Raw genomic sequence first — 12,514 nt, 5'->3', positions numbered from 1 at the left:
GATACTGGTGAAAAATTCATTTCAAGGCCCGAGTTAAAATCCCTACGTTGACGCCTCTGGTGATAGTCCAAGAACTACGATGAAAGGCGCCAGTTTGATAAACTCGGTCCAAACAAAATCAGTCCATGTTCAAACACCACAGTATGACATCTAATGCCGAATAGAATATTTTCGTGTTGAATGGATTGAGCAAGCATCTTTGATACCTATGAGAATTTGACTATTAATTATCAACCCTAAGACTTTGTATCTGAGTTTCTCAGGAGATTTTTCCACATGACATATAAAAAGGGATAATTTTTCAGGTCAATTAAAAAGTATTTGACCAGTGTAAATACAGGACCAATGAGAATTTAAGGAGAGGTTACTGAGTAAAACAACGTTCTAAATTTGAGAGTGCGGGCAAAATCCCTTCTACTTTCTAACATGTTTTCTTTTAAGATTTTTCAAGGCCATATTTAATAAGTTATTGAGTTCATTTTGCCAATAACATAAGGTTATTACGGAAAATTTGACACCTTAAATCGAAATATTTATGTGTGATAGTTTCCCTAATTTTTTCTTTAGCCACCTATATACACAAATGACTAACATGAACTTAATGGCATAGACAATGGTATTTTGGTCATAATGTGGAATTTAATCCGTGAACATCACCAATATATTATTTGAAGAAATATATAATTGAATTGAACAGCGAGAATTATTTAACTGTTGGCTTAATTCTGAATGTGGGATAGAGACATAGGTCCAAATAGACATAAATGGGACTGACGAGAGAAAGTTCTCTCTCAAAGTAACCTCTTTATCTATCTGATATCATGATTTCATCACATACACCTTCAATTTATTTATTCGTGAGATCTATCCGGGATAAGTTATCAAACATCAACTGTTCAAAGTTCTAACCAACTTGACGGCAAACTGAATACCATAAAATTATTGAATGTGGTAGAGAAAGAGGAATACATTACTCTCACTAACTGTTGAACTCTATGTTGGGCTACTAAAAACTTATCATATTTTATCCAAGGTAATACAAAAAAAAATTGTAAAATATCACTCAATTTGGTCTAGAGTAAGGGCTGACATGCATAGACTTTGGTGATAAGTCCAAATTTAGGGATATTTTAGTCATTATTAAATTCAGATTTCATCATAGCCACTCTGAGTCTATGGCAATAAAGGGGTCAATCTAGAAAGATGTCAGAATTTAATTTATTAATTTATAGCTCTAATAACAGCATAGTAAATTTTATAAATAAGAAATGTATTTTAAGATTGCATAATATTTTAGATAAAGTAATAGTAGTGAAATCCTTGAAAGTCAATAAGCAAAATGATTTGTATTGTTTTAAACTGTTTATACTATTATTAAATAAAATAATGAAATTACCTTGGTGGCTCTCAGTAGTGGTCAGCATAGGAATGACAGGGGGTTGTTGGGCCTGTGTAGTTTACTCACACCAGATGGCAGGTGCTCCTTATGCAAGATGTGGCAGTTAATAGCTGTTCAAACTGGGTACAAAATAATATTCTCCAGAAATTTTCTACAGAATTATTCCATATTTATTGGGTATCCTATGCACAATACTGACTCGAGAACTACCTGAAACAATATAAATCACATCAGCATTCAACCATCTCAGAATTTTTGCTTTTGAAACTAGTCGTATGTGAGAGTTTAATCTCCCTTTACTCTCCTTATGGCCTCAAATTCTGCTCAACAAAAAATATATTTTCAATAGACGGAGATAATTCATTTAAAGTCATCAAATTTCCATATTATATATAATTTATGCTTCCCCAGAACAACCATTGAATCATGTTCAGCATTCAAGTTTATCAAAATAATAAATAACATGGAAGTTTTCCTTAGGATCTAGTAATTCATATTTCAAGGAATAATCTAAAGGCTATAATTATATATTTTTATTGGGAGAAAGAAATGGAAATATATGTATCCCACAAGCCAGTCAAATATTCCATTTTTTTCAATATTCACTAATTCAATATATCTGTATAATGCACATATGATTCATTACTATAAATATTTTAGGCTTAACAACAATATTGATAACAAATTTTCCACTTAATACTCTATGGATAATACAGGCAAAGTAATGGGTCTATCCAAAGGTAGGTAGAAATTTTGATTTTGGAAATTTAAAGCCTAGAAATCAAAGAAAAAAGGTTAGTGTGTAAAATTTATATTTCGTGTTTTGTTTTGGAGTTTATAACATTTGTATTCTGCATAAAGGTTTGAAAATAACTTAAAATATTTTTATATAGTTAATCCACAATTTATTTAATATTTTAAAGGATATGTATACTTTTGGATTTTTATGTTTTTGCGGAACTAAATTCAAAGCAAAAATGAGAAGAAATCATAGGTAAGAAAGAGGATGTGATCCAACCAGATGGTTGAACAAAGATGAAATGGAATAACAAATTGTGAGGTTAAATGGATGTGTTCTCTACATCCTTTAGGTGTAGAGACTTAAGATATCCTGTAAGGTTTAGAGAGAGAAAATTTTGATTCTATACAGAAGAAGCATAGACAATGTGAAGCTTAAAAGATGAAGTGACTTAAAATGAAAAAAATTTAGGGAAAATAGATGTGGATGATGCTGAAACTTTACATCAAGGTTCATAGATGGTTGATGCTCATGTATCGAGGCCCCAGTTCCTATTCTCAAACTTGGATATTATTATGTCGACATGATCCAAAGGATGAAAACTTGAAAACACTTACTTCAACCAGGTTAAATAACTAGAATCATAGAGAGCCTTGCCGTGTTAGCTAGCCCCTGATAGAGTATGTTAAGAATGAGGGAGAGAGAGAGAAAGAGGAAGAGAATTTTATGCATAGATTATTATGAAAAATCTACGTTGGTTATGATGTAAAATGACCTTCTATTTTTTCATATTTCCTCGTATCCCTTCCTCTTTTCCCATTACTTGATTTTGAATTTCTGAAGCTCCTTATTTTTGATTTTATGGTCCTAATTAAAATGGAAGTTAGAGGGAACTGGAAATGGATCCAAGATGTGGCTTACACCTTCTCTTCAAGCCAAAATCTAGAGTTTCTCTAATTTGGCATAATAGCCCGTAGAAATAGCTATTAAGTCACATAAGATACCCTAGTTCCATCACACAATTTAATTATTGTGAATTTTTACACACTTGACTTGAAAATGTTCACCAATAATGAAAATACTTGACATTGAAGTCAAGCAAGGTTATTCAAAAATACCGACCGTACGCATAAAGTGATGTTTATTTAAAATTCAGAAATACAAAAATTATCTTGTTAAATATTTCCATGATTAAACATTTGGATGATTAAATTAATTCAAAAACCATAGAAGTATAGGCACATTTATCATGGTATTAGTGATGCGTATCATGAAGTCCATGAATACATGATATGACTAAGTGAATTATGATGAGATCATAATATAGAGATAACTAGCCTTTCATAATAACTAAATTGTATTCAAATGAAAATTATCTCAATTGGATAGCACCATGTAGTCTCAGTCGTCGGATGATATGCCGATATCATAGCCATTAGTGTAGAAACATTAAGGATAGATATTGGGTACCCTTTAGGGGATAGATTTATTGACTTGATATTTATAAATCCCTTAATGGTATATACCTAATTGTCAAATAACTTTGATTCATACATATCAAGCCCCATAAGTCTATACAACAGATCCAACGGCAAGCAGTATTTCAAAAAATATGTGTGGAATATCCAAACTTGAATTCCCATAACGAAATTCAGGACTGATGTTTACACTCACACCTGAATTGAATAAGAACTAGAAAACATCTTTAGAGGATAGAGTTTATTGAATAAGAACTCTATCGCACATAACGAAATGAGCTCTTAGATATTTTATTTTTAGGAATGTTATTTATAAGATTATGACAAACATTTTAATTTTTTAACTATTTTATATTTCCAAATAAAATTTCAAAATTCCTTCACATATTTAGAAAAAAGGAAGGAATTAATTTGATCGCATGATGTAACACGACGGTCAGAATTGACACTTCGTGTTACGTCCGGAGGGTAGACAGTAAAGAAGATGTTAATGACATGAAATAATGTATATGATTTCGGAAAATAATAACGAGAAGTACACCAGTCATTGAAGGATACGAGATGCAATTCAATTGGGCGACACGTGACGGGTTTTGACACGATCACGCTCCCAATGACCCGTGATGTAGGGGGCGTCTCGTTCGTGAGCGTCCACACTGTCACCGAGAACGATACCAGCCCAACACCGACAAGGATAGATTCTATCACGAATAACGATGACTAGTCCAAACAAGTTTAAACTCACTCGAGGCAGCGAAGCAATCGAAACATCGGCACTGAAAGAAATAATCAACACTGTAAAGGATAGGGGACCGAACAAACCTGCAACTTTGGACAATATGTATGACAGGTCGTATCCGCAAGACAGACTCGAGTACTGTCTCAGCTTTCAACCGAAAGTAATTCTCAAACTAGGGTTAGTCTCACCATAAAGATGATGTGGAAGGGAGTCAGCCGAAGTGAATGGATCAACCAATGAAGTAGCAGTCCACATGGTGTCAGATTAGTGTGGCATCTCGATCAGTTGTTGTCTCGATCAATCAAGATGCCAGTTGCCCGGATGACATAATTATACAAAAGATGTGGATATAGAATACAAATATGTCTAATGTTCAATAGGGCAATGAATAATACAGGAACAGTGCATCCGTTTTTTTTTGGGGAGTTAAAGACGACAAGATGTGCTCACGATGATAGCCGATGAGAGAGTCAAAAGGATGACTGGAGATCAATAAACCGTTCCACGGCCCCGTTAATCCACGTTAATCCACGTTCGGTGCTGAACGGACGAGATCACAAGGAAAGGTGATCGGAAGGAGCAATCATGGAAGAAGGATGAGGGGAATCCACCGCAGTTGAGAATCCCGTTGAATGACGACGGTAAATTCTCAAACTGTAACGAATTTGATCGCCAATATTATCTTCACCGTACTAGGGTTAAATTCCGATTGGGCGTAGAGAAACCGGCGAGCGCAGAAGCAATTGTTCGGCAGTTGTTGGAGACCGTCCCAGCGATTACACGGAGGAAAATCCGACGAGACAGAACGCCCACAATGCCAAGTCAACAGTTCACCGCCGAAATCGTTCAGATCATGGAACGGTGATTCCACCGAATGTTGGCAAAATAACAAATCAAGGCGTTACGAGACAGACCAACGAGCTTAATCTTGATGGAGAGGAGAAGAATAGACGCCCAATAGATATCCTAGAGCTTTGGAATGTAAAAAGGAAGAACTGAAGAGGTTCCATCGTCGTTCTTGGCAAAGCAAACCCTTCCCGTCGAGAACAAAGGTCATCGATCGCAGGACCTTCTCCTTGATCGTAATCTGTCGTGGGTCCAACCCAATAGAAGAAGGAAAAGAGAAGGAAAACAAAAGAACAACTCGAATTTCTTCAAACACCTATCTCTTCTAACAAGGAACAGTAACTTCGAATTTCAGATCTGGGAATTCTTCAAAGGGCAAATACTACGAAACAGAATCAACTTTTGTTTTTGTCAGCCGGGCAGCATGAACTTTCATGCTTGTCCAAAAAATAGCAAGAACCAATAAGAAGACGCCAAGTGGCGTCTTCTTTTCCCCCAACAGCAGGCAACTCATGACGTGGCTTCCACCGTGGCAGCCAGGTGGACTCCACGGTGGCATCCACGTCTCCGGCCGCCGCCGACGCCACTCGTCTCCGTCCGCCCACGCCGCCGCCGCCCGTCTCCGTCCGCCGCCGCCGCGTGTACCTGTGCGGTTTTACCAGCGCAATTCATTGACACACCGCCATGTCACCTCCCGTGCATGCGCTTTGTATGCGAAGCTCAGGTGTTGTGCTCACCGCCCATGAGACCAATATGCCTACAACATTTAGGGCGTCGGATTCTCTTCCAACTACCAAGATTTGGCCATGTGGCTACCCGAAATCTATCTCTTGGCGTTTTGCGCTTAAGTCCCTGATAAAATTTGCATGCGCAAATTGATGCCACCCAAACATATTTGTACATATGCCTGTCCACTTTTTCTCTCCTCCATGTTTTCTAAAAAAACATTAAAAAATCATAGAAAAATTCCGATAAGTTCAATAAAACCCTCCAAATAATTTTATTGGATTTTTACACCTTCAACGTGCGACCAAGAGCTGTTTTAAGGGTATATTGGCAACCACAATTTAAAAATTACTTTAAATTCCTATTTTTATCGTAATTATATATTTTTCTATTTAAAAATTCATTTGATCCTCAAGTAAATTCCTAAAAAATCCAATCAATTTCTATAAAAATCTAGAAAATTTGGTAATTCATCCCCACATTAATTAACATTAAAATTAATTTTTAAACCTTCTATTTTGATTTAAATAGAATTATTCCAAGCTTAAATAAATTCCATAAAATTTATAAATTAACAGAAAATTAGGGAAAAATCAGAAGTTACTTGGAAACATTAATTAACATGTAAATTATATGATAACAGCCCCATTTTAAAATATTTAAATGCATAAATTTTTGCTAATTACTTGAATTAAATAGCAAATTTAGGGTGTTATCAGAATTCAGACGCAATATCATTAGTTTTCTTCATTTAAATGATATCTTTTAGTTCAAGATCAGTGGACTCAATGCTTTTAGAATTAGGACTGCTCATAAAACACCATAATATTGAAAGGATTAATGACTCAAGGTCAATTAGAAGAACATACTTCTGAAGTCTTCCTTTAGCTGTGATGAACTAAAGTTTGGGTGTTAGTTTGTGATTGATAATTGAGGTAATCAAATATATAAGCTATAAGATAATCAAATTTTGAGATGAGAGGTGATAATTATAGGCAGATGTAATAATTAGTGTATATAAATGTGTAATTATATATGGAAACGACGGATGCTAGTGATGATGGGGAATATGGATAAGATATGATGGATGGCTTTTGCAGTATGGATGTGCATAAATGGATATGATGGATGGATGGTGAGAATAATATGACAATGGAAGTGAAAGGAACTCACCATATATTTTTAATTTCTGTTGGGATCAAGGTGATTTGTGGCAGGAGGGGTGCCCTACCATTTCTATTTTTTCTTCAAAATTATATCAATGATTTTCTCCACGAAAAACTTGATGGATCTTAAAATCACCTTTTATCTAGATTGGAGAAGAGAGAGAGAGAGACAAAGCTAGCCTCAATGTTTAGCTGAAATTCACATTGGATATTCATATATCACGTTTTGAAGAATAAACATTCTAAGATGTTAGGTATTTCTTTCTCCTCATCCTCCATGTGTCAGGGCACCAGAAAATCAGAATAATTGTCAAAATCACTAAAGATTCTGCTCAAATCTATGCAATTAATCATCATGATCCATGTGTCAATCCACGTCCTAAGATTATCTGAAAAGTGTGTTATAGCATAAATTTGGTCTCCTACAAACCAAATTTGCCTTTAGTCTACACTTTTCCCCATCTTTGAGTCATATTTATGGCAATTTCAGTTTTTGCTCTTTTCGTACTGACTGGTACCCAACATTATACTGTGTTTATTATGAATACGCCAACAGGTCCCCCTCATAACAAATTAAATGAATTTCATATCATGAGTGGCCCAGTATGGCATCACAATTTGTGATGCCCTAACGGTACCTATTTGTAATGGTTAGTGACCTGAATAGGGAAGGTCACAATCCAGTCTCGTGCTGGTTTTAGCAGAAACCTAAACCTAGACCTAAATTTTGGTCCAGTCTTGGTCTGTTCAAGGATTGATACGTCTAATTTTGTTCTTGTCATGTTGACTATTTAATTTGATTTTTTTGAAAAAAAAAAAGCTAAATGTTTATATTAAAAGATAAATGTGCAACTTCACTCATTGAACCAATAAAATAAATCAAAAAAAAATCTTCACATGATTTTCCATGAGAGGAATAAATTCATATATGGATCAATTACACAACTTTCTCTACGCTAAACTTTGTAATTAGTAGAAAGCCAATCTTGAGAAACGTAAATTCATCTATGGACCGACTACACTAAACTTTATCTACCCTTCAAGTTATATGTTTCTCAAGCTGGATGGAAAATAAGATATAGTTATGGACTGAAAGGGAGTAAAAAATGTGGGTTCTAATCAGAGAGGGAGAGGGAGAGTATAGAACGGAAATATACTGATGTAGATAAACGGATGGATATAAAGATGAGGATTGAGTCCCATGGGAAAAGAGAGTGATTGAGAGAGGGCGAGAGTGTGTGAATGAAAGAGAGAGTTGGATAAAGGGAGAGAGGGGAAGAGAGTAAGAGGGAAAATTAAAAAGTTAGGGAGGGAAACAGAGTGAAAAACAAATAGATAGATGTGAGTAGAGGGAGAGTGATACAGAAATAGAGATAGAGAAGGGAACAGGGTGACAGGAAAAAGAGATCACTAAATAGGGAGAGAGAGTGAGGAGAAAAAGAGATAACAAGAAAGGGGAAAAGAATTAGGGAAAAAGAGATAAGAAAAGGGGGGTAGTGAGAGGGAAAAGAAATAACTGCTGAGTGGGATAAAGCGAGAGGGTGATAAACTCAATCAAAGGGTAAAATTACGTCAATATGATTTGAGTTTAAGCAATAATAGTTGTAAATATTTACTCATAAAAATTTGATTAGTTAGTGATGAGAAATGGTCATCTACATCAAAAAAAGATATTAGGGAAATAGCTTCCTCTATAGGGTGAATTTGAGAAGGTGAGATGGAATATGTATAGCATAAGAGATACTGATAGGACGAAAATAATGATCAAAGATAAAGATAGCAGTAATTTAAGAAGATGGGATGAGTATTGTACGACTAATGGATCATGATCCAGAGAGTGGAAACTATAGCATGGGATGAAGGAAGATGTGAAGCGGTGTCAGTGAGACGAGATGAGAATTCACGACAAGAAATACCTAATTTAGGGTTTACTGACTTAGTGTTTAATTGAATATAGGAGGATGTGAAGGTGAGACAGAGTAGAAAAAATGGGGCGAGACATGGTGGAAGTAGGAATAGAGTAATGGATAACACGGGGGAAGTTAGATATTTAAGTGTTCTGAAATAAATAGAAAGGGGATATGTGATATATTTAACACTTCCCTCTCTTCTCTAATCCTCGAGGATTTCAACGAATTATGTTTGTGGGGACGATGAGGAGATACATCTTTGTAAAGATGGATAGTTGGACATGAACGGCACAAAGAGATTCATCTAAGGAGCCTGGTGATAGTAGATGATGTTCATGTAAGGTGATATGATAGTGTAGTGATTTCACTTTGAGAAAATTGTATTCATTTTATTTTTTGTTGTGTGAATCATTTAGAATCATCAATATAGCTTATAAAACTCAACATTCCCTTCATTTAAGATATTGCTGATGAATAATCGGATATATAATTATCTTTTAGCTCTAAAAAACTTTCTTTTTATCCTTAGAACAAACTTATCAAAATGTCACGGGAGAAACTTATCAAAATTTTTATAGCCTTTCCTTTGACATTTTTTTGGAAAAAATATAGAAAGGAAAATATCAGAAAATAAGGAAATTGAAAGGCGGGCAGTTGTGCCCAAACAGGCCACACAGGCTGTTCCCCACGACTGATAAATCAAACTGTTCGGGAACTGAACTAGGATGAAACTCATCCTCCTCTCTGAGAAACTCATCTCTTTTATCTCATGGACACCAGTGAGTCGCAACAACACAATTACATGATTTACAGAAAATTAGACCCACGATTCATAAGGAAATCATATTATCCACAGGATTAAATTCACCAGAAATCTTGGCAAGAGCAGAATCCGCCACTGAAATGATGGAAGCGGCTTGCATCCCTTATCACTAGCTCCCTGCCATACACCAGTGATACAGCTTTACAAAATCCATGGCAGTCGCCACAGACACGGAGATTCTTCATGACATGGATAGAATTCCAGGAAGGAAGGTTCATCAAGCCAAAGGCAATGGCCAGCTTCTCACTATGATGGCCGCGCGCTGTCCCCTTATCCTCATAACCCCAAGCTCTTAAACTAATAGTTATCATATTTAATGCAACCATTACATCCGCAATCTTCGGATGATTCGATTCATCAGCAGCAAAAACATGGATTTTTCCGTCGAACTCCAACCAGCTGCAACCTGGGCTTTTCTTGATACCCCGCTCTTTCATAAGCTTCCTCATTCCTGCTGTGGCATTCACCATGCCCGACTCTGCGTAGACGTGAGAGAGAAGGGAAAACCCTCCTGCATGAGTGGAATCAAGCTTCAACAGATTCTCCATGGCGATCTCCGCAAGCTCAACTCTGGAGTGGGTTCTACACGAACTCAGCAATGCTCCCCAGATCTCAACGGACGGCTGGATTTCCATCTCGTCTATCATCTTCTTCGCCTCTTCCACCAGGCCGGACCGGCCCAAGAGGTCAACCATGCATGCAAAATGCTCTTGAGCCGGTTCAATATTACGATAACTCCCCATGCAAGAGAAGTAGTATTTTCCCTCTGTCACGAGCCCTGCATGCCGACAAGCAGAGAGAAGCCCGAGAAAGGTGACGGAATCAGGGTTTATCCCCGTCTGTAGCATGCATTCGAAGGACTGCAGGGCTTTCCGCGCAAACCCATTTTGCGCATACCCAGAAATTATCGTGTTCCAAGAGACTAAGTCCTTCACACCGATAGAATCAAAGATCTTGCGCGCTTCTTCTATCTTCCCGCATTTTGCGTAAAATTTGACGGCCGAGTTAGCGACCGCGACGTCCGAGTCAAGCCCGAGTCTGGCACTATGAGATAACAGCTGCTTGCCGAGGTTCAAAACAGCCAAGTCCGCGCAGACGGAGAAGAGAATAGCGAACGTGACGGAGTCAGGCCGCGCCTCTTCTTCTCTGAGCATGCAGACGTACATCTTCATCACTTCCTCCCTGCGGCCATTTTTAACGAACGACTCCAAGATTACGTTCCAGGACAACACATTTCTCAAAGTCATTGACTGGAAGATGATGCGAACATAGTGAAAAATCCCCGTTTTCGAGTACATGCCCATCAACGCATTGGCGACGATTGTACAAGTCGCGTAACCCGTCTTAGAGACAAGCCCGTGTAGCTGAATTCCAAGCACCAGGTGATCTTTAGAGGAGCAAGCTCCAAGAAACTGGGAAAAGCTCGTTCTATCGGGCGCCAAGGGCACCATCCTCATCTGATTAAACAAAGTAATGGCCTTTTCATGATATCCAGACTGCGCAAAGAGAGAGATTACGGCAGTCCAAGATTCGATACTGGGTCGAGTCAGTTCATCGAAGGCCTTCCCCGCAGCTTCCAAATCCCTCGTTTTGGCGTAGCTGTTCAACAGCGCGTGCCCAAGAGATGTATCCGCCGTTGAATGGAGCTTGATGATCTGTGCATGGACGGCGACGGAAGATTCAAGAGCAGCTGCATAAGTTACTGGGTCGGATTTGTATCCTTGCCTGTTCATCTCTGAAAACATAGAAATGGCATCTTCCCGGAACCCATGCTGGTTCAACGACGAGATGATGATATTCCATGATACCGTGTTTCTTTCAGGCATCATATGGAATAGTTCGAGAGCGTTGTTCAGGGTTGACGACGACTTCGAGAGTCCGAAGATCATGCTGTTCCAGCAGAAGAGAGTAGGCTTCTCCATCGTGTAAAGCTGTATTACGGCTTGATGGATGTACCCGTATTTGACGTACATGTCGAGAATGGAAACTTGAATTTGGGGATTTTGGGAAGAACTGAGCTTTGAGACGAGGCCGTGAAGCTGGGGCGCAAGCTCGGGGGTAGATCCGAGTGCAGCGCAAGCCTTCATGGCGCAAGAGAAGGTGATCCGATTGGGTGGCGGATAAGATTTTCGAATCATGGAAATGAAGAGATTCAGACTTTGGTGATACTCACCATTGCGGAAGGAACCCGACATGAGAATGTTCCAGGAACAGACGTCTGGATGGGGCATTTCGGCGAACAGTCGTCGGGCTTCGTCGGTCCGTCCGTGGTCGGAGAGAACGCCGATCATGGCGTTCCAGGAGTATGAATTTTGAACTGGAATGGAGAGGAAGACGCGATGGGCATCTTCGGGAGAGCCGCAGGCCGCGTATGTTATGAGCATTTGATTCTGTAGGAATGTGGAGGCCGAGCCGGCAAAGACGATGATCTGAGCGTGGATCTTGCGCGCGTCTAGGATCGATTTTCTTGAACTGGGTCGATCTTTGATGGCCTCGAGGATGAACTCCCACGAATCGCGCGGCCCTGTCTCCGCCGCTCTCGCTTGGCGGCGGAAGAGACGAGGGAGGAAGCCGGCCGATTCTGAACCTCCCCATAAGCTCTTTAACATCTATCTAAGCGACCCGGGAAAAAATTGGTGTGCGCACAGTCGCAAAAATTCATACTCGCCCAGTCGGCACCGGAGATTA

General features: G+C 38.4%; 1 protein-coding gene across 1 annotated transcript; it reads right to left on the bottom strand.

Annotated features, from left to right (window-relative positions):
* Positions 1 to 9,746: 9,746 nt before the first annotated feature.
* On the bottom strand, positions 9,747 to 12,138 carry LOC144706000 (pentatricopeptide repeat-containing protein At2g01510, mitochondrial-like). The gene is made up of 2 exons (XM_078578884.1): positions 12,000 to 12,138; positions 9,747 to 11,907 (listed from the first exon to the last, which is right to left on the bottom strand). Exons 1-2 carry the CDS (start codon positions 12,000 to 12,002, stop codon positions 9,868 to 9,870), a joined length of 2,043 nt encoding a protein of 680 aa, XP_078435010.1. The 5' UTR covers positions 12,003 to 12,138; the 3' UTR covers positions 9,747 to 9,867.
* Positions 12,139 to 12,514: the final 376 nt, after the last annotated feature.

This window comes from Wolffia australiana, chromosome 1, assembly GCF_029677425.1.
Source record: "Wolffia australiana isolate 7733 chromosome 1, ASM2967742v1".
Classification (NCBI taxonomy): domain Eukaryota; kingdom Viridiplantae; phylum Streptophyta; class Magnoliopsida; order Alismatales; family Araceae; genus Wolffia; species Wolffia australiana.
This window is presented reverse-complemented; position numbering and strand designations above follow the sequence as displayed.